The sequence below is a fragment of the Phaethon lepturus genome, unplaced genomic scaffold (assembly GCF_000687285.1).
Source record: "Phaethon lepturus isolate BGI_N335 unplaced genomic scaffold, ASM68728v1 scaffold8416, whole genome shotgun sequence".
Classification (NCBI taxonomy): domain Eukaryota; kingdom Metazoa; phylum Chordata; class Aves; order Phaethontiformes; family Phaethontidae; genus Phaethon; species Phaethon lepturus.
This window is the reverse complement of record NW_010545514.1, coordinates 3,739-26,885: the sequence shown is the minus strand read 5'-3', so window position 1 is coordinate 26,885 and position 23,147 is coordinate 3,739. Positions and strand designations below refer to the sequence as shown.

Genomic DNA, 23,147 nt, shown 5'->3' with positions numbered 1-23,147 from the left:
ATTCCTGGACAAGATGGCCCTCCTGGTCCACCTGGCATTCCAGGATGTAATGGCACAAAGGTGACATTTACATACGTTTATAACAGCATCTCTGTGTTGAAATAAAAACATACCTCAAGCGTATGTTCCCTAACCAATTTCTCTGTTCCTCTCAGGGTGAAAGAGGTCCAGTAGGTCCCCCAGGTTTACCAGGACTGACTGGGAGCATAGTAAGTAGATTCTTTCATGCTTGATTCACTTGTTTCAACCCTGATTCTTGAAATGCAAATATAACTATATGAAATTATATGGAGTATAAGATGTAAAATATACAATACTGAGGAAAAATAACATGAAATATGTCTTTTTCCACAGGGACCCCCAGGACCTCCTGGAATGAAGGTACATTTTACTCCTAAGTGTGTTGATATCCTGCTTCTAACAATAAGAACTCTATGCCTTCTAAGACTGGCAGTCCTTATGTAAGGACTGAATGTTTCACTTTGTACTGTTCTGCAGTCTCACTAAATAAAGACAGTGGGGCAGCCTCCAGTTAATAACAATTAAACTTACGTGTTGTTCCATGCAGGTCTTAAAGTGTAAGTATTACATGGATTACAACAGAAAAAAATAATACATATCATTAATTGTATATAATTAGTATGGTGGCCACCCAACTGTGCATAAAGATATAGATAGATTTTATGGTTCAAACATTTGTTTTGATATTGACATTTCATTTATCTAAATAGTTTCAAATAGATAATGTTTGTGGAAGAATGTCATATAGCCCATAATACGAGAAGCATCCAACACATACTAAACAGTTTGCATAAAGAAAAAAAATTAAACTAACTAGGTATCTGTGTGCACTTTGTGAGCTGGAAAATGAAATATTGAATTTCAACAGAGAGCTTTTGCTCTTTAAAATGAACAGATATAATTTGGAACTGTAAGCTAAATATAAGTCTAAATGTAATCTCAGATTTGTAATGACATGACTACCTGAAATTTTAAAATGCCCCTTTCTCTTTCTCTCACATGGGAAGAACTGACTTAGTCTATAAACACTGAAGTACTTGAATGTTTCTTTCCTAGGCATGTATGCATAGGAACACAACTCCTGAAATAAAATCACTTAAAATATTGCAACTTTGTACAAAAATGCAGGAAAAATGGGATCTTTTGCTATCAAAAAAAGAGACATAAAGAAATGGATAACAATCCAAATAGTTTTCTAAAGTAAGACAAAGTGGATTCCTTTTTTGAAGAAAAAGGATGCCATAAATGGCCTTTGTGTCAAAATTAGGTATAAGACTGAAGATCTCAGCCTGGAAAAGAGATTGTGAGGTTGTCACTTCTCTCAGCAGCCAGGTCAGATGCTTCAACTGTGTGGTGACACTGTAGTAGTGATAGATTTGGTGGGAAAATCTTTTTGATTACCCATTACAGTATAGGAAATTAGAGTATGAAGGAAGATTTGGTACTGGAATCTCTTCAGGGAGCTTGAAAAGGACATTTGGCAATTAAGGTCTTAACTTTTAATTTCTCTTGTTATGTTTCATCTGAATTAAAAGTAAGATGACTTTTTTAAAGTCAGCTTTCCAAATGGTTCTGAACTTGGCATAGCTCCAACTTTCCTCTCATCTCAGTATTAGCATTTTTGAATGTATTTGAATGGATGTTCAAGTATTATTCTTTTTCTTTTCTTATTATAGGGAGACCCAGGTGAAGTGATTGGTCTTTTACCTCCTAGTGTGCTAAAAGGTGATAAAGGCTTTCCTGGCCAACCTGGACTACCTGTAAGTCTAAATGATGTTTCAGTAGCAGTGAGCTTCAATTAAAATTATATCAGTATCTTGAAATTACCAAATAAGTAAACTTTTTAATTGTGCCATTTTAATTTTTCATAGGGTCCACCTGGAACACAAGGGTTTCAGGGACCAATGGGGCCACAAGGACCTCCAGGAGAGCCAGTAAGTTTCCTCTCATGGTGATTTGCACTTTACTTATAGAGCTTTATTATAGGAAAATTCTACAAGGTGTGTATAGCTGGTGCTTGTTGGGATTTGGGAAAGATAACTGGTGGTTCCAGTTATCTTCATGTCTAGTCTCCTGGACTCTACCATGACAGGAATGACTAGGTAACAGGTTTTCAATAGCAGCTGCTCCTACAGTCATCTCTTCTTGCAGCTTTGGAGGCTATTTTTGTGTGGGACGGGTTTCAATAGTTATTCCTCCTTTTCCCTCTTCCCCCACTTAATCTACAGAACATAAACCACAAACCTAGTAGCCAGATCTAAATCAAAATGTTCACTGAGGGTGTTCTTATGGGCAGCCACAGTAAGCAGTACTGTGGAAATCAGGATATCAACTGTCTGTTATTATGGTAATTGCCAAATGTTGAAAGGCATTTCAGCTATTTGAAGTTTTGACAGGTCTAACAGATAGCTAATATCTTCTCTTCCTGTACTGGATGCAGGTAACACTAGCAGGGATCAGCTATTTCCTTCTGGTAAAAGTCCACTCACTGTTTCTGGCTATTAAAGTGAGCTGTGTGAGATTTCTTACCTTTCTGAAGAAAACTGAACGTGATGTAAAGGAAAATGGTAGTACAGTTTAGTCAGCATTTGCACTTGCTGATGTGAAAAATAACAATTCTAATGAAAGAAAGGTGAGGATTAATATTTAACATGCAAAACTAAAAAAAAAAAACCCCAAAAAACCCCCAGCCATAAAGTTATTTTACAGCGCAGTACCATACACTTTTTTTTGATTGTCTCTTGTCTAGATGCTGATTAGATTCAACACTCTTAACTGCAAAACAAGGTCTGATGAGATATCTTAGACAGATTCTGTTTGTTTTTATTATTTATTCTGTTGTGAGTTATGGACAGTAGCAGAAAAACACTTTACATCTTGATTTAATGGATTTACATTTTTACTATCTTTATAGAATAAAGCATTATTCTAACCAGTGTACTATATGCATATATATGCTAAAATGGTACTGTCTTGTAGGGTCCCCCAGGGCCACCAGGACTCCCAGGCGACAAGGTAAGACTTTTATTATATAGAGTAAGTCTATTTGTTTATTTATTTGGCACACCAGTTCTCCAAAAAGCTGGAAACGAATGGTCCTAAAAGAGTGGGTTTTTTATGCTTTGGGACCTGTTTTTATGTCTTAATGGATATCACAAAGAGAGATTTTGAATGCATTTTTTAGGTTTTTACCAAATTTGTTTGGATCTGTTGTCTCACTTGAACAAATCAGTAGTAATTACAACATTTTGTCACTATTTGAACTCATCTAAAAATGTCAAATTTTTGAGTAAAATGATGGAAAAAAGAGCATACTGACAATAAAATTATCTGATAAATTTCATTCTCTATATCTTCTTCTACTAAATGATGACTTAAGAAAACAGCAGGGAGGGTTAGGACATTATTATTTATTTGTTTCACATGTGCATTTAAAAGGCATATCCTGGTTTTTATATCCTGTCTTAGCTTTTGCTGTGTACAAAATACCTTCATATATGTGTATGTATACATGTGTGCACTGCTGATAAAAATTGACTAAGTATGTGTAATTCTTATTCTCAGGGCTACATGGGCTTGGGCTTTCAGGGTCCCAAAGGTGAAAAGGTAAGTCTCTTTTGAAAATTCTGGAGAACAACTGTCAGAAATACTCTTGATACTTTTTTTTAAATAAATAAAATGTTGGAATCAATCTATGGAGTAAATTAGCATTGTAATTTTTGGAAGACTTGATTAAATCTGTAACTTACACCTAAATGAACAAGAGTCATGAACAGTTACAGACTTTGTTCATGATGATGTTATATCTGACATTAATTTAGGTCATTATCCTGTTTTCCAGCTGTGACTAGTACCAACTATTTTAGTTTGCAATAGGCAGATCTGGAAACATTTACTCTATGTATTAGGACTCATCATGAGATTTATTTGAAATTGGTTTAGTTCTGAGGGATGAGATTTAATGTGCTGTCCAGAATTATCAGAATTAATTGTGGTAGCACTCTTCAGGGCCTGTCTGCCTTAGTTTGGATTCGTAGCATGTAGTTCTGAATCAGATCTTTCAGTTGTCCCCTTTTACTGTGTTTTGACTCAACCAAAAGCAGTTTTCAGAGCACACAGACTGTTTTACTTTTGAACGAAACTAAGCCAAAAGATGGGCTCCAGGATCCCATTTATGCTCATAACCAGCCTCAGATGGGAGGTAAAACATCTTAGGTTTAATGTGTTACCTCTGCCACTGAGAGGTCTAGGCTGAAGTGCCATATGTTGCATTTTCAGGAGCCAAGAAATGCATGTGGTCATGGGTTATATGGTAAACTGATAATGTGTCTGAGCACTTCTCCAGAAGCTTCTCAAGAGTGTCATTGACAGAAGCCTCTTGGCATATAAGTAAATTATGTTACTTAGGTGGTGTGTTTTTTATCCACCAGCTTATTTATTTTGAGCCACACTATTCCTTATGGTTAGAATTTTTTGCTGTATGACACATTGGTGAGATTACCTTGTTATAATAACTTTTCTTGAAAAATGTTGACCATAAAAGTATGTGGAGATTTCCTGGACTCCTCAGGTTTGTCTTCAGCAAAAAATAAATGCTATTGCTATGCATTACTGCTTAACAGAAGTGTATCAAGCCTTTTTACAGTAAAAGATAGTGCTTTTTGCATTATATAAGGAGATGAGGTTCTGACCCTGCTATGGACATATATATACTAAAAAAGTATGATCCACAGTTACCATCTTCAAGTTGGCCTTTATGGACATTTGTAAAACTGATGGAACACTATAAGCTTCGACTAACATTTTTCTTCAGTCATTGACTTTCAGCACCTGACCTCTTTCATCCTAACGGAGGCACTAAAAAGCTTTTGTACTATTATAATAATTAATTGGATATGTTCCTGATACTCGTTATTAATCAATCTTTACCTTAAAAGGAGATAGAGAGATCTTTCTTCAGGGCAGTCTCTGTCTGTCACCCATTATACAGTTGTGTCTCCTATAACTGCATATGTAACCCTTTCTCTGACTGATTTTGCTGAACTAAGAATTAAAAAAAACACATTTAGCTATATTTTTAAAAGCGAGTGGTAGTTCTCTTTAATGTTATTGGTCTTAGTTCTTAATGTCAGTACTGTTTTCAATGGACTATTCTGGCTTTGGTGTTGACAGGGAGAACAAGGAGTAAGGGGCCCCCCAGGCCCCCCAGGCCCAGCACCACATGTGAAAGAAAAAGGGAGTGAAATCATAAGGGGAGAAAAGGTGAGACCTTAAACAATTAATCTTGTTATACTCTTCATTAAAATATGATCAGTAGGAATTGGCAAACAAAAGTAAAACAGGAAAAAGAAAATATTAAGTCACCTACAGCAAGCTTTTCAAAAATTTCTCCCTGTTTTACTTCATGAATGAATTTTGATTGTCTTTCTAGAAGTTTCTCTGAAAAAATATATATAAAATGATAACTGCATAACTAATTGCATAAATAAGCAATGCATACAGCAGAGGATTTTCTGAGGAAGAAGGATTGATCAGCATAGTCCTGTAAACACTAAATATTCTAAAAACTTTAATTAAATAGCTTATACTGGACTTTTCATTTACAGAATCACATTAATGGAATCTGAATGCTAATGAATTTTTCAATTATTGAATTAGTCAGTCTAAGCAATATACACTACCATTATAAACTAGCTTAATGGATTCACATTTTGTGTTTGTCTAACTTCTTCTTGCACATCATACTATTAGGCATAGTTTTTGAAGCGGAGAACAGGGTTAAATGTGCTTTTTCTGACATGAAGATTAAATGATTTACAACGTAAATGAATAATGGTTAAGATTTTGCTTAATAATCTACTTTTTTTTTTATAATTTCATTAGGGTGATCCAGGTGAAAAGGGTCAACAGGGAGCCCCAGTGAGTATTGTGTAGAATTTTTTAAAATTGCTATGAAATTTGTGAAGACTATAATAATGGCCCCGAATATCTTTATAGCTATTTGATACAAGCAAATTTATGTTAGAATTTGGCAGTATTATTAATCTGGTGTGTATTTTCCAGGGATTGCCGGGTTCAGGTTTCAAAGGAGAAAAGGGTGAACCTGGGAAGCCTGGTCCACGTGTAAGTATGCTCAATTTTATCAATCCCATAATTACAGTTGTTGCATTGTTTCCATAAACTAATCAAACTTAGTAACCATGAGTGAAACAGCAAATTTGGTGTATTTCAAACAAGCAAGTTTTGCTGTAGGACGGGTGTAGAAGTCAAGGTAGTAATAACATACAGTACTGTTAGTTTGTAACATGCTTCAGATAACTAAAGACACCTAACAGTAGCTTGCAGCACTGAAGGCAAAGGTGAGAATCCCATTGATCCCCACTGAAGCAAGATTAAGTCATTCCAGAACACAAGGAAAAGCAAAGCAAAACAAATCACTGTGTAGGAATGACTTTAGCTAAATGGAACATCTTGAATTTATTTCAAATACTCTTATGTGCAATCTACAAAATAAGCCTGTGTTTCTTAAAGAAGAAACACAAATTTCTTACAAAGAAGAGGAACAGAGGAAAAAATTTGGATGACTGAGTTACGTTCGCTTGCTGGTTTCTAGCCTGACTGTAGATGCCTGAGGCCATAAAGTCTGTTACATTTGCCTAGTCAGACCTATATCATAGTCCCATCCATACAACTTCTGCATGAGTCATGCTATATCTTTCATAGCTGATCTGGTAGCAAACCCATACATCTTCTACATGAAAATGTGTCTAGTGCTGTTTCTCAAATTGTGGATCTTCATAAACTGTTAGAAAACAACCCAGCACATCTATAGGCATTGAATTGTACTTCAATTTGAAAAAGAGAAAATCTCCCTCTCTAATATATTTCAAGGTCAAATGTTCTGTCATCCATTCAGTAAAGATACGCGATGGGATTATCCTTGCTATCATGTATGTGTCTTTACTCGTACAGTAAATGAGTTCTTGAAAGCTGGAAGGATGGAGAAATGTTGGCCTAGAACTTGTTGAGGAAACCAGAGCATCTTTGAATTGTTCAAAAATACGGCTTTCAGTTTCTGCAGAGTTCCCTGAACAAAGTTTCTAGGCTATTTTATGCATAATTGTTCCTGTTGAAGGAAATCACAGCTACTTCTGAAGTTAAGATAAGGCTTGAAAGATGAACAGATGTTAAGCTCTGATATTCTAGTTTCATGGAATGAAACTGTATGATGAATTCCAATCACAGTACACATTTGAAGACTCTCCTGACTTTACAGATGATATTTTTAATTAATAATTAAAAATTACCCATAACCTTTCTTTATAAAATACCATAGCTACACACTTCAGTGGTGGTGGCCTCCTCATGTTCGTTGTATCATTTTTATCCTTTCATTGCATTGTTTTACATGGAATTTTTTGACATAAAACTTACGGGATCATTTTTTAGACTGGATTGCATGCACTCTTACTTTGTGTATTAAGTATATAGATTTTCTTGGTTTCATGGGACATATTCATATTGCTCATGATACACATACAATCTAAGCATTGTGACACCAACTAAAAGTCAGCCTCCAGTGGATTAGGCTGCAAGCCTAGGTGCCAGTCCCTTCCTAGTCCATTAGGAAGAGGAAGGGAATGCTGAAAAGTAGGTTAGTCCATCTAGATGATTTATCTCGTATCTGTTGATTACCTCAAGGGAATCTACACAGTGGTCTAATGGTGAATCATGTTGCCCTGGAGGAGGGAGTCTTGGATTCTAGGTTATCATCTGCCTTGTGATTTGAAGTTACAGCTTTCAATTTAGAGGCAGTGTTTTATACCACTGGATTTCCACGTGATCTGATACGGGGCCACTCTCCACGCCTTCTGCTGAAGCTGAGCCACTGAATGTCTGTGAATTAAGGTTTTGTGAGGCTGGAGAGTATATATATATGGAAAGGGATTGCTATGAAGGAGAGTTTCTGGGTCTGGTTCCAGTTTCCTGTGCTGTTGATATATTTTGTCTTGAAGCCTCCTTGACTGGGAAATCCGTATGTTATTCCTGGATCTGGGAACAGATTTGCAGGATTTTATTTAATTCTGCAGTTTGTAGGATGTTGAGTGACATAAGCAGTAGGCAGTTACAATTTGCCTGCTTTGTACCCTCTGTGCTGTTAGCTGTGTTAGCATGCTTCTGTTACTGCATAGCAATAGTGATTGTTTTGTTCTAGTATTTCACCTACTGTATTTAAAAATAGCATGTGTGTGGCCATCTGTTTAAACAGAATGGAACTTGGTGTTTTACAGGGAAAACCTGGAAAAGATGGTGAACCAGGACTAAAAGGAGAACCCGTATGTATTTTGCTGAATTTCCAGTACTGTTTCTTACATTCAAAACTGTCTGTGCATTCAACTGTCTGTGTATTATAAATGGTTGAAATTTGCTATTATAAATGGTTGAAAATTCAATTTCTTCTGAGTTGTTTACTTAAGGTTGTTGCTTTTCATGAATTAGTGACTGATTTGAAAATTTAAAACTTTGATGCTGCCAGAGCTAGGATGCAACTATATTCGTCTTGTCTGGTTTTGCTGTCTTCTACGCACAGGGTTTGCCTGGTGGGTTTGGGATTCCAGGACGACCTGGGGAGCCTGGTGTGAAGGTGCGTAGTAGCAGCCTTTGCTTCCCGTCACACAGAATGAGGAGTTAAGAGGTTGTATGGTGTGTTCATAGATGTGCATTAAAACATAAATGTACATAAAGCAATATTAAATGAATGTTACTGATTTGTCAAGTCATCACTCAAAGACTAGTAAAAGTCAAAATTAAGGTAGCTTATGTATCCCTGCTTTAGATCTTATACGAATTAATTAATGCAGGCTTTATTTTCACACGCTCTTTGCCCAGCCAGCATATGCACAAATGTACTTTCCTAAAAATCCCAGTTTCTCTTTAGATAGTGTAAAGCAGTACAGGCCTGCAAACTAGCTACTTACTGCTTATTATAATGGTTCAGGTACATAACATTTGGAAGTTGCATGAATCTGTATCGAAGTGTTCATTTGATATGGAAATACTATTTTGTGGGGAAGAAAATCTGAACTGGACTTTAAATTATATTTTGATTTAGGGTGACAAAGGTGAACAAGGTTTTCCAGGACCTCCAGGAAGAGTAAGTAAAACAAATTTTTTTTTTTTTAAACTTAAATGAAAATATAAATTTTGTGAAAGTCAAAATGCTCAAACAATGAGGAAAAAAAGAAAAACTGTGCATGTTCTGATCTCATTCTAATCAGTCATGTCCGTATTTTTTCTTAATGGAAACAAAAGTTGGATACAGTTCTTTTAAGTATGTTTGAAATTTGGGAAAGGAGCTCTCAAAGAATATAAATTTCAAATGTTTTGGACTATGAAAATGATAGGCATTGTTAAACAACACAAAGTATCCAAAATTCAAAAGAGTAGATCTGTCAGCTTTGCAGTGTATAATTTTTTTAACACTTCAAATAAAAAATGGAATTAGTCGGCAACAAATAGATCATTGATGGTGCTGCTTCCCCAACAAGGGGGGAAATTCCCAACATCTGCTAATTTGATTTTAAAAATGGTGCATACTTCCTAAGTATTTTATTTCAAATGTTAATATCCTATATGTCAGGTTCAGATACATGTTAGCAGAAATTGCTAGAACAGAATATTTTAAAGGTAATACAAACCTAATAGGTCAGTGCTTAGACCATGATGATGTTTTTTGGTATCATTCTTGTTCAGAAAAGTGCTATAAAGCTCTCCACTTAATCCTACTATTGATATGAAGGAATTTTGATAGAAAAGGAAATACTTATTTTCTCTGGTAATTCCTTACCAGCTACAACCCTCTCACAGCAGTTGTTAAGTATCACTGAAATTGCAAGTATAACCAAAGCTGCTCAAAATTGTTTTCACAAAACAAAATGTCCTCTGTACTATCAGGTCAGGATGGGGGAGACACACTTGAGGGCACTTTCTATGTTTCTGGTGTCCTAGTCTTTGTCCTGTGATTCAGGTTATAGATCCTGGACCAGTAGATAGCTTTGGTGAAAAAGGAGAGCCTGGAGTTTCAGGTTTGCCTGGACTGAAGGGTCAAAAAGGTGAAAAAGGTATGTATTTTGTCTTGTCTTTTTGATGGAGTCATGCTTTTAGTTTTCTTATTAAAGGAAATTAAATTGCACTATCTGTGAGGTCAGGAGCTCTATATGACAGTGAAATGTCCAGTTATTTAATTGCTTTCAGGTTATTACATTTTGTTGTAGATTGTAGGATGCTTCTTATCATCATAAGAAGACTGCCTTTCAGTTATAGACTGGAAAAACATCAACTGGGACCTGTCTTTATGGCAGTTAAATAATCCAGTGAGATTATTTAAGAAAGATGGAAATCAACACAAGCCTAAGAACGATAATAATGCAGAGAATCTTGAGACTCCTTTAAAAAAGTCAGTAGCTAAATTTTAATCATAAAATTGGCTTGCATAATTTACAAAATTCTTCAGTAAACAGGGAAAATCAAGCATTCCCTTTCCCATTTTTCCCATTATAGACCACATTCCCTTTCCCATTTTTCCCATTATAGACCTTACCTATTGAAGAAAGATCATTGGAGAAGATGACACACAGCAGGGCCTTTTCTGTAAATATATTGTTTGCAGATATCTATAGATTATTTAACTTAACATTTGATTCAGGACACACTAGCTTGTAATGTGTATTAAATAATATGTGCTAAACATTCACTGACATTGCCATTGCTGACTTCACTGCCTAATTGAATACCTCTCTTCCTAAAGGTTTCCCTGGTATACAAGGAATCCCAGGACCTCCAGGTATGCATTTATGGTCACTGATTTTGTTAACATTTTTCCTGTGTTCTTCTTGGGTGAAGAGTCCTGAGAGATGTTCTCCTTAGCTGCTGCCAGTTACTGCCTGACTTACAGAACACCCAGGCAATGGCTTCTCCGGGAGTCTAGTCATCCCCCTAGACCCTTCCTGTAGATCGCTTTTCTCGTGTCTCTGATGTGATCCAGCCTTGCTCTTTGTGTGTCTGATAACTTTCTGCTTAAACTGCAGAAGTAGTGTGCACAGGTTGTCAGAGATAGCCCAGAGAGTATGGTTCCGTTGGGCAAGAAGAGATGTAAAATGTGAATATATGCATGGGTATATGCATATGTAGTTATGTATGGATACTCATATGTAGGTAGTTTGTTTTGCTCTCACTTGAGCTCTGTATGTGTTTGCGTAAATATAATAAAATAAGGTTTGTAGGGAGACATAATAACGTTTATTTGGATCAATTCCTGAAGACTTCCTGCTTTTATTTTACTAGGTCACTTGATCTAATAGAAATTATTTCTTTTGCCTGCAAATGTTGCCTTTTTCATAGTCTTAACACCTTCACATCCATGACAGCACTGCTATTATGTATATATGTACATATGCATGAACTAAACCATAATATTTGCTTTTTAAAAATTAAGCAAATAGTTTGTGGAAACCTGACTCTAGCACATCCTGCAGTGATACTACTATCACCTCCTTTGCTCTCATTTTCTCTCTTGACAGTGAGCTAAATATGAAATTAATGTGAGCTGGGGTCAGATAGTTTCCAGGAAATTTTTCACAGTTTAGGGAGGAGATACTATATACTGCAGGCTGTAATAGTCCCTAAAGAATTCTGTGTGACAAGACAAAAAAAATAGTAGCTCTTAGTTTGTCATTACCTTACAGAAATTGAGATTTGTGTGACTTTCATATCTCCCTGTATGTTGCAGAAGGCTCAAAATGGTTTAGTGATCACATCTAGTGATTAGTTGTGAACTGAAATAATTTATTAAAGTATGAAGATGTGTGTGACCATACAAACAGCTAAAAGGAGATCTTAAGTAGTTTCTTCTGGCTGTTTAACTGGTTCTCTTTATTGGCTGTTGTTTGCTTATTATTCCTACAAATAGTTTTGGTTTTAGCATTCCTGAAATCTGCTAGCTTTGTTGAATGCTTATTTACTGAAGTTCTTAGAGATGCTGGCCCTTTCTAGGTGTGTTTAAAATTTGGTTTATTATGAGATAAGGAGGAGTGTAATAGTTTCTAAGTGCAATAGCTACATTAACTCCCGTGTTGCCACTTTTTTGTACCCAGCAAAAGTTGATTAAACTAAATCTCAGAAAGGCAGTTAATACAGAATGAGTGTTTGTCTAGGAACCTAGCCAAAGTGAGTTATTCTGAGCTGTAGTGCGTATGTAAACTCAATTTTGTATAAATCACCAATAGTAAAACTACAGTTCCTTTTTATTTTGCACTAACATTTTTCTGTTTCTCTGTGAAACCTAAGGGAAGCTACCTTGTTGATAAAATTACTGTCTTTCTGCTTGTAACTTTTTTCATGTATGTTTTACTCTGTCCAAAGGTCGACCGCTTCCAGACAGAATAGGATCACCTGGTGTCCCTGGAGAGAGAGGTGAAAAAGGTGAAAAGGGTTCTCCAGGATTCCCGTTACCCGGACCTCCTGGAAGAGATGGTTTCCCGGGTCCCCCGGGGTTGCCTGGCCCACCAGGTCCTCCAGGCAAAACAGGTAGGTAAAGCACTGGGTTGCTTTTCACAGTGAAGACTCAGTGCACATTGCATGCACATAAAAAAGGATAAGGAGACAAGATTATAAAAGTTATAAACAGAATGCATCTACATCGTGGAAGAAATACATCTCACTTGTTAATGAACCAAGTAAAAGCTATTCCGAGATGCAGCAAGCCACTTGTTTCCTTACTGGGACAAGGATTCTTTGCTAAATGTTTTTGAAACATTGTTCAGAAGTACATTGTGGACTGTTACAATATAATCACATCATTGACCTTAATACATATTGGTTTCCTCTGTGTCCTAATATGCCAATTTATAGCTATTTATAGATTTGCAATTAAAAAATAACAGATGCTAATACCGTTGGCATAAAAGATAGCTGTTCATGATCACAATTTACAAGTCTGCAGTACCAACCTATGTAACAGGTGTAAGAACTGCTGACCATGATACTAGTCTGCTAGAAGTTTTTATTGTAAAATGAAATTATCTTACAGGAGAATGGGGTCAACACTTGCTTTACAGAGGTAAATGAAAAGCTGGTAGTGATGTGACAAATACATAATAATAATATTAGTAGTAATGATAACAAAATTATACAGCTACATATAATTAGATTCTGATTAAACATTTTTAAAGAGAGAAACATATTCGTTTTGCTCAGCAACAAAGTAATGAAAAAATTACCTATGAAAATGGTCCATACTTAATAGCTGCTTACAACTGATGTTTTAAGTCAAGGAGTTAAAGGAAAGGAAGGAAAACTTTTACTATAGGTGATACTGATATTGTGAGTTGAATTGTCATTTCAACATAAAGAATGATATTCCTAATACAGTAGTTTAGGTAGCCTAAAACTATTGAAAAGAACATTATTGTCTATTGAATTCCTAAACAAAAATACTTGGTTAAAAAACAACTGAAGGTGCCTAGTTGTTGCTGTGTTTGCCAATGAAGCAGTACAAAATCCAACACCTAGAATATGGAATTAAATAGCTAAATCTTACCTTGCCCTAAAAATAAGAGCAATTCCTGTTTTTCACACAACATGTTTCTGTCACTGCTTAATTGTCCTCCTTCTCCAGACACTTATTTAACTTTCTTCTAGTGCATAATGGAAAACAATTTGTTTTCATTTAACTGTTGTTTGCCAAACGTCACATTAACATTTTGATTACTGGCTTTGGCCAAGATGATGTCATATTGTATTGGGTCAGAATCTGTGCCATATCATCAAACAGAACAAACCCAATTTGTATTCCCATATCAAGCCTGCTAAGTATTCTCATTTGTTACCTATTTGAGTTCCTAACATAAGAAGTTTCTTGTTTTCAGGAAGCTTGATCAGTGTGAAGAAGTTAACTAGATGTTAACAAGCTGCTCTTGACCTAGAAAGTTTCCTAAAACATTGAAAACAAAAGTCAGGGTACAAAGAACTCAATAATGAATTTCTCCAGAACGTCAATATTCTCCATTCTCTTCAGGGTCAAACCAGCAATTTTTCACCCATAGCACTTTTCTTAGCCAAAGCTGACAATAAAAATAAAAATATTTTATGTGAAAGTTGTTTGTAACCTTATTAAGGCAGAGCCTGTCTTTACTGTGTAATTCTTGGGGTTTCTTAAGGAGTATATGTGGAATCAGAACACAGAATCCCAGTTAAATTTTTCAAAGTAAAACAAATTAAAAAAAAAATGCTATCCTGACTTACCACTATTCACAGATACGTTCAGTTGGGACATTCATAAATGTAAGCGTAGAATGGAAACTTGCACTTGTCAAACAATATTCTTTATTGCATTTCCATTGCAGATGGAATTGATCAATGCCAGCAGGGAGAACCTGGTGCACCAGGTAGTCCTGGACCTCCAGGAAGAGATGGATTTCCAGGAGAGATGGGAGAGAAAGGTAATATTACTTAAAGTGATCGCTTTCTAATGCTCTGTACCCTGGAGCTTGTGTGTGTAAAGAAGCTGAGCAAGTTAGGCTGACTCCAGAGAAAGTGTACCTAAAGTTAGTTAAACAAGTAGTTCATGGACATGGAAGATGTTCCTTGAGTCTCTGGTGAGTAAAAGAAGGATATTGTGCATTGAGTTGTGTGACACAAACTTCACTTAAAACTTAGCCTACACCCTTTCACTTTAAAACTTAGCCTACACATTGCTGGAAAGTGATAAAGGATGGTGCAGACCTGAAAGGGGAACTGGGAAGAAAGAAAGGTTTGAGTATAGCCCCATTAAGTGTAGATTGAACTGTTCATGGCAATTTAAGATGTGAATTCTGAGATGAATTAGAGAGGAGCAGATGAGATGGGAATTGAAATCGTTTATGAATCATTGCCATGAGTATAATTGAAGCTAAAATTGTAACATCTATAAATAGGACTGTCAACCATGTGTTTTAGCAGCATTGACTAAATGGACATATAAAAAAATGAGCTGCACTCATTTACATGATGGCTGATCCTTCCTAATCTCATTCTGCTCACTGCTTTTCTAAAACTGCAAAATTACAGTAACTATAGAGGTTCTCAGTTTTCTGCTTTAATCTTTTTATTCCTTCTATACCCTGTGTATATTTCTTTTCTTCCTCTCAGCCCAGTCCCTTTTAAGTGATCTGTTAAATATTATCTCTAGGATAAGACTTAAGTTGATTTTCATGCCGTTCCTTTAAAGATTTTAAAGAAATTCAAATACCAATTTGCTCATAAATTCTCTTTGAAGCATGTAATTAGAAGTGGCACATTTATTTTTATTCTTTCAACGTGAAGTGTATTAAATTGACATTTGCCCCTGCATCCACCTGCTTGCAGTTGTCTTAAATCTTTTCATTGTTATTCATTGGTTTTGTTGTTTGTTTTTTTCAGGTGACAAAGGTGAATCCTGTGCCTTGTGTGATAAAGTAGGACCTCCTGGACTTCCAGGACCACAAGGGCCGCCAGGTCCAGCAGGTAAAAAAACTCATTGACTACCTGAGAATTAACTGTGTAGCAGCATATATGATAAAACTAATTACTTTTTGTCTCACTAATCAAATTGTTTGTGAAACTAATGAAAGGAGGATGGAATATTCCTGGTTTTGGCCTGATTCCAAATTTCCAATGCAATCAACAAGAATTACCAAGGAAGCAGAAATTCGCCACAGTGGAGGGTCTTTGCAAACTGTGGCCCAGATATTCTCACAGAAGATTGTGAAAGTGAAAAATAATGTGGGAAGCATTTGCCCTACGTGCCCAGGTGTGGCGGTGGCCCATATATATTCACAATCCTAGCATTAAATTCTGTGACCAAAAAAAATAATTATTTTTCTGCTACCATATGAGAGAAGTGCCACATGCAAACAGTGATAATTATACCTAATGTTTGTTCTAGTGGCTGTTAAGAAAAATTAATATGGTTTAGGTAGTTTCAAGACTGCAGTGGTTACATGATAGGTCTAAATAGTAAGGTGAATTCATTCCTAAGTCAAATGAACCATCAGCTTCTGAGTTTATGAATGCAGACACATACAGTACATGAGTCCAGACAACTTCACTGACTTTAGCAGCATTTTGTTGATATAACTGGGGACGTAATGAGACACTTTGAGAAGGATCACAGAGAATTCACATACAATGAGCTATTTGTAAAAGCTTGTAATAAATAGAGTTGTGTTTTTGTCTCTCTGAAAAGGTTTTCCAGGCCAGTCAGGTTTCAAGGGTGACAGAGGCTTACCTGGACTTGATGGCCTTCCAGGGGTACCTGTAAGTAATGCCTTGCTAAATTCTATGTGTCCTATGAGGCATGTGATCATCAGTGTGGTTGTCTAATAGACCAGCACAGTGATATGATAAAATTAAGGAACTGGCAAAATAATCTAGGAAGCAGTGTGGTTGAGTTATGGAAGAAAAAAAGAGCTGTCATAAGTGGGTAGTATTTCTGTGTTTGCCCATCATATGAACGCAGCAAGACACATGACCTTCTCGCTGAGCAAGATAAACAGTGGAGTTGGGTAGAAAGTAGGATTTCACAGGAAGCAGTTACAGGTCTGCCCTGTCCTTCTCGTGAATTGTTCCAATAACTCTGCTTGTTGTGTACATACAGATTGAGAGAGAGACAGTGCCATCTAGTGTAGTGTAAGCAATCTAATATTAGCATGCAATATACTTTGGCAGTTTGTCTGAATTTTGGGAAATGTGTGCAATATATTCCATAAAACATAGTTAATTAGGAGGAAAGCTAAGTAGTTTTGAAGAAATAAAGGAAGGCTGTGAAAGTGGATAGTATCCTGATAATATGATCACTTGCAAATTATGTTGACACAGTGCAACACGACTCTCAGTGTGTAAGGCTGGATATCAGAAGCAGAACAGCCATAAGCATAGCACTTGTCTAAAACGTAACGCAAATTACTCCTAGATGAGCGCTGTACTAGCACAACTACATTTGATCTTGTCAGAATTCACTTGAGTCCCTACGTACACTGTGGTATGCAGTCAAGACCTACCTTAGCATCCACGTTCCTGTAGTATAACGTGGATTTTGACACCATTCCTGATGTAAGTAGACTGAGTCTGTCAGAGTCTTTCCCAGACTTTTTTTCCCAAAGCTGCTTTCTCCTTCCAGCTGATCACTTCTGGCAACGTAACTTCTCAGTGACATTCATGTGCACTAGCTTTAACACCCACTGGAGTTACACAAGCTCCCTCTATCACCAGTGGTGAGAGAAAGGCACCTACAGAAGTTAAATCAACCCACCTGTATGAATTCCATACTCAAGGATCTGTTTCTCTCCCTTGAGTATAAATAAAGCCTAGATGCCTGAATTCAGCTAATGAAAGTTAGCTAGGATGGAGTCCATTCTCTGTTTCCACCATGATAAATAAGATGGTATTACTCAGTGACTGAATTTACTATAATATCAATGGGATCCATGAAAGAAACAATGAAGAAAAATAAAAGACATCCTAATGTACTTAAGCATTTTTCACGTCTGGCATTTGTTCTCAGCACATATTTGCCACACCTTTATATTTTCCTTTTATTGCCTCTTAAGTAAGTTCTGTTCATATCTTTCATCAGACAAGGACTAGCTGCTGTTCTGAATGCTTTTAAGCTTGTTTTGCTGCACAAAGTTCAGCCAGGTGGTGATCCAGCATATAGTTTCGCTTGGAAAAACTACATAGAGGCCAGCCTTGCAAGCTCACATCGTCTAGAGCCATGCCAAAGCATCAGAGTCTGATCCAGGACCCACCAAAGCTAGTACCTTTGACCATGTTCTGGTTCAGGTTTAAGTGGAGGGCACACATCAGCCATAAGCAATGGACATTGCCCATGAAGTTTGTACTTTACTACCCTAGTGAGTAGCTCTGATTCACTTGAAATTAGAGAGACTGTTCCTATGAGAAAAGTTCATATAAGCCCTTGTATGGAAAAATTACAATTCCGGAAATCCTATAGGTACATTATCAGGTAGATAATTTCTTCCCAGGAGAGTTGACAAAACTCTTTTCTGAGCACGTGCGTAGTATTCTGATAGTACTGACCAACTGTGATTATTAATTGTACAAAAATCAATGTACGTTACTAACAAGGGAAACATGTATTTGCATCAGCTAAATGTCATAAATAAACTACCCAGGGAGAAGATTTCAGCCTTCAGTTAGCCTTAGCACTTGTGCAAATAACATTTGAGTTTTGTATAAGAAAATTGATTCAATTTCATAGACAATCTATATGTTTGATTAATATTATAGCTGATTTAAAAGGGTTTTTAAAGGAAGAAAATCATGGGTGGGGCTTGTATAAGCAATTTAAACTTGTAAGTTTGGCTGAGTTCGTCTTTGCATACTGGAAGTGTGTTATTTTCCTCTGTTAGTACTACTTCTGCTGGTATTGTAAATTACTGTGGAAATGTAGAGATACTTCTGTTCCATTTGCGTCAGGGAAGTAGGTTCCACAGTGTTACACAATTCAGCATTTAAAGGTTGAGGCAGACACTTTAACTCTGAAATTGCCTTTTTAAAAAACCTTGTTTACCTTGATGCTGATATTGTATGAATATGCATAACTGAAATCCAGTGGGTAGTCTATTGAAAATTCCAAGTATTTTTTTGGTGTTCTTTTTTTTGCAGTTCTTGTGTAAGTGGTGTAAGTTTATATGCACCATCTAAAATTATATACCTGTGATATGATAAATGACAATGGACAAGAAGTTTTGTGTTAATTCATTATTCGCACTGCTGGAAAGTCGCACTGGAAAATACTCTCATTTGACCTCCTCAGTCAAAAACTTAATGGTTTACTTGATTTGGGTCTACTCTTTAATTTCGAATATTTGTTTTCTTTTTTATCAGTTGAAGGTTTGGTAAGGCAACTGATGACATCTGAATTTATGAAATTTCAGGGGCCCCCCGGCACTCCAGGACTTATGGGCAGCCCTGGGGCAAAAGGAGAACCAGGAGATTTTTCTTATGATTCTATCCTGAAAGGTGAAAAGGGAGATCCTGGTTTCCCAGGACAACCGGGTACTCCTGGAAGAGAAGGGAGACCCGGAAAAGATGGATTGCCAGGTCCCCAGGGTCCGAAAGGAGCATCGGTACGTGTGTTTCTTTATGTTTACATATTGTCCTGCTGTGTGTTTATTTATGTTCACATACTGTCCTATACATTCTGTCTTTCAGATCAGAATTCACATGCTTTTATGCCCTATACATGCTTTATGTTTATTGACCTCATGCTTTATGTTTATTAGCCTCATTCATTGTTCCATATCTTGTCCTTACCTTGAGTAGTTCATTATTCTCAGGAGGAAGACTCCATTTACCCTGGAACTACTGAGGAAGGCAGTCCTTCAACAACAGACTATTTCAGAGTTAGATTTTGACTCTTTCTTTTACATGTCTTGCAAATAAGTGATCTGACTCGATGTATTCAGCATGGCTTGTTACTTTCAGGACTATAGAGCACAAGGTTACTACTCCCACAAAGTTGTGGGCATGGACAAAGCTTTGTTCCTTTCTTCCTTTCTCACAGCTTGATAGTGAGAACAAGCATGGATGATTTAGCTGATATCTGGAGATGATTGATGGAATGCAGTTATCCAAGTAGAGATTGTTAAGATAAGAGTTAACTCTGTTCTAGCATACTTCTCTTCTTGAGGAAACTAATGCTTCAAAGTCTTCCACTGATAGAGAGTTCAGCTGATACCCCGTGGAGCTGAATATGAAGTTCACATCTGCTCCCAGATCCACCACTGGGAACATAGCCTACATGGTCCAGTTAGCTGCTGTGGTGGTGTGTTGACCTTAGCTAGATGCCAGGTGCCCACCAAAGCTGCTCTGTCACTCCCCTCCTGAGCTGGACAGGGGAGACAAAATATAACTAGAAGCTTATGGGTTGAGATAAGGACAGGGAGAGATCATTTAGCAGTTATTGTCACAGGCGAAACAGGCTCAACTTGGGGAAATCAGTTTAATTTTTGCCAATCAGAATCAGAGTAGCATAATGAGAAATAACACCAAATCTTAAAACACCTTCCCCCTATCCCTCCCTTCTTCCTGGGCTCAACTTTGCTCCCATCTTCTCTACCACCTCTCTCCCGAGCAGTGCAGGGGGACGGGGAGTGGGGATTGTGGTCAGTTCATCACATGTTGTTTTCTGCTGCTCCTTCCTCCTCAGGGGAATGACTCACACCCTGCCCCTGCTCCAGCGTGGGGTCCCTCCCACGGGAGACAGTCCTCCATGAACTTCTCCAACATGAGCCCTTCCCATGGGCTGCAGTTCTTCCCAAACTGCTCCAGCTTGGGTCCCCCCACGGGTGCCGTCCTTCAGCAACAGGCTGCTCCAGCCTGGGTCCCTTCCCCGGGGTGCCGTCCTTCAGGAACAGGCTGCTCCAGCCTGGGTCCCCCACGGGGCCACAAGTCCTGCCAGCAACCCTGCTCCAGCCTGGGCTCCTCTCCCCACGGGGCCACAGGCCCTGCCAGCAGCCTGCTCCAGCGTGGGCTCCCCATGGGGTCACAGCCTCCTTCGGGCATCCCCCTGCTCCGGTGTGGGGCCCTCCCTGGGTGCAGGTGGAGATTGCTCCAGTGTGGAGCTCCATGGCTGCCGGGGCACAGCCAGCCCCATCATGGGCTTCCCCCGGTGGAGCCCCTCCTGCCCCTCCTGCTGCTCTGACCTGGCGGTCTGCAGGGCTGTTTTCACATTCTCACTCCTCTCTCTGGCTGAAAATGCTACGTGCCCTTTTTTTCCCCCCTTCTTAACTCTATTACCCCAGAGGCACTACCACCATTGCTGATGGGCTCGGCCTTGGCCAGCGGTGGATCTGTCACCGGCTGGTGTTGGCTCTATCAATCAGACAAAAGGGAAGCTTCTAGCAGCTTCTCGCAGAAGCCACCCCTGCAGCCCCCGCTACCAAAACCTTGCCACAAAAACCCAATACAGCTGCATTGCACACTAGGTGTGATTTCCATGTGCTACTCTATGTGTAACCCAGTTCTATTTCCACTGAACTCAGTCACAAAAAATGCAGTTTCTTCAGCATTACAGATACCTGTGCTAAATCCAAGTTACAAAATATTCAGAGAGAGAGGATGACATGTTCTGTCTTGCCAGTCGGGCAAGAAGTACACTTATACTTTCCAAAAATTAGGGTACAGCTGGCTTGAAAGGAGAACGTGGTCCCCCTGGCCAACCTGGATTCCCTGGAGTACGTGGTGAAAGAGGTTTTCCTGGCCCTCCTGGGATAGGCACTGCAGGTTTACCTGGTGACAAAGGAGACAGAGGCTTTGCTGGAACCCCAGGTTTACCAGGCCTTCCAGGTAATGCTACAGTATGCTTAAAAAAAAAAAAAAAAAATTGTGCCCTTTAAAAGGTACAACTTAGAGGATCACCTGAATTTAAGATTGAAGTAAAAAGAATTTCTAATTTAAATCACTGTTTGCTTTCAGCAGTATAATTGCAAATCTCTGAGGGCAGTTTTCTTGAAGAGTTTGTTAGGTAAACGGGGTGGTTTAGGTTCATCCTAAACTGAGTTCATCCTAGTTTTCTATGAATCTTCTACAAAAAATCTTTATAACAAGTCAGTTGTAATGGTATGGATGGAGTAATATTGCTGGCTAGGTGAAACTCCCTTGTTTAATTTCATTGTTTCCTGTACTTACTACATGTGTACATTCACAGGAGCGAAGGGCGAAGCAGGGCGAACCGTACCACTCCCCGGACCTCCTGGGGCGGATGGCCTTCCTGGGCCACCTGGTTTCCCTGGACCCCAAGGTATAATAGCCTGTTAATCTTTGTCTGATGATCATAATGGCTTTATTCCCCAGAAGCTAACCTTTGTATTAATATTTGTCTTGTTTTCACTTGCAAAGGTGACAAAGGGAATCCTGGGCTTCCAGGTAGACCGGGCCTGCCAGGAGAGAAAGGTGCTGTTGGGCAGCCAGGTATAGGGTTCCCTGGACCTCCAGGACCCAAAGGTAAGATAAAATTATCCATCTAACAAAGCTGGTATAACTGGAGTGTGGATGGAGGCCTGCACTATCATCCGGCCATGGCTGCATGAGATTTGGGAGGTGCAGCTGAAGAACCTCCCTTGCAAAAGTCCACAAGCACCACAATAAGCGTACTTTCAACACGTACTTGCTCTGAGCAGTGGTGTGGTGCAGATACAGTTAGTGTCAAAGCTACTGCCAGAATAGAAAGTGATATAGTACAACATCTTACATTGCAGCAACTAAGGCTGCTGAGAGATGAGATGGCTTTTCTAAGAGATGAAGCACCATGTGTCGTTGGTCAAAACAACATGCTGACATAACTATAACATTTTTGGGCCACAGCTCTGCTGTTCCCCAGGCGGCTGAGAGTGGTTTGGCTAGAATACCAGCTTACTCGGCATAAATTTAGTCTTCCTTGCATGGCCATTGTCAGGGTGTGCACATAGCTTAGAGGGGGGTATAAATGTTCATTTTCTAGTTTTGGATTTTTGGGAGATGTACCTCATAGTGCTGCTACTTATTTAGAGCTAGATGACTGAGCTTTCAGCAGCTACCTCAATCCCCAAAATTCTTGTGTGTCTTCATTATTATTTCATTTATTATGATTCCGCAGACCAGTGAACTGGGAGGGTCAGAAGGACTTAATAAGGAGAAAGGGCAAATCTTTACCTGTGACCACCTCTAGTTCCTCTGAGACTGGCGTGGGACGAACCTGAACAGAAGAGGCCCATTGCATCTGGAAAAGGATTGCTGTATTGTGCTTTGATGCCAGCAAGAAAGGAATGACATATCAAATACAATTCATTCAAGGACCCTTCCTTGAATTTATCTCTGGCCAGTGACTTTCCTGGGGCTTAAAGTCTAAAAAGCTTAGTCTAAAAGCTGGATTTCCCACTCCCTGAGGCTTTTGCTGGGAGAGGAGCTTCATCTCAATTTATAGAGCGTGTGCTGGTGTTGAGTGCTATCTTTAAGTGATTTGCAGAATGTTGTATGTATTCCGTCCTGCATTCCAAAGGTGCAGTGCATGGGCCAGCTGTGGCATAGAAACTTTCTGTGTGTAACCC

At 38.3% G+C, this 23,147-nt stretch overlaps 1 protein-coding gene across 1 annotated transcript in view; it reads left to right on the top strand.

Moving 5' to 3' along the window:
* Positions 1 to 23,147, top strand: part of LOC104622243 (collagen alpha-1(IV) chain-like) — a gene marked incomplete at its 3' end in the record, with an annotated part of 29,677 nt that overhangs the window by 2,957 nt on the left and 3,573 nt on the right. The window contains exons 4-20 of the mRNA XM_010288971.1: positions 156 to 209; positions 1,698 to 1,781; positions 1,893 to 1,955; positions 3,001 to 3,036; positions 3,586 to 3,627; positions 5,194 to 5,283; positions 8,313 to 8,357; positions 8,612 to 8,665; positions 10,049 to 10,142; positions 12,442 to 12,606; positions 14,424 to 14,519; positions 15,478 to 15,561; positions 16,283 to 16,353; positions 18,996 to 19,187; positions 21,240 to 21,408; positions 21,770 to 21,862; positions 21,961 to 22,065. Of these exons, the coding sequence (XP_010287273.1) occupies positions 156 to 209; positions 1,698 to 1,781; positions 1,893 to 1,955; positions 3,001 to 3,036; positions 3,586 to 3,627; positions 5,194 to 5,283; positions 8,313 to 8,357; positions 8,612 to 8,665; positions 10,049 to 10,142; positions 12,442 to 12,606; positions 14,424 to 14,519; positions 15,478 to 15,561; positions 16,283 to 16,353; positions 18,996 to 19,187; positions 21,240 to 21,408; positions 21,770 to 21,862; positions 21,961 to 22,065 (1,537 nt within the window). The remainder of the gene's footprint in view (positions 1 to 155; positions 210 to 1,697; positions 1,782 to 1,892; positions 1,956 to 3,000; positions 3,037 to 3,585; positions 3,628 to 5,193; positions 5,284 to 8,312; positions 8,358 to 8,611; positions 8,666 to 10,048; positions 10,143 to 12,441; positions 12,607 to 14,423; positions 14,520 to 15,477; positions 15,562 to 16,282; positions 16,354 to 18,995; positions 19,188 to 21,239; positions 21,409 to 21,769; positions 21,863 to 21,960; positions 22,066 to 23,147) is intronic.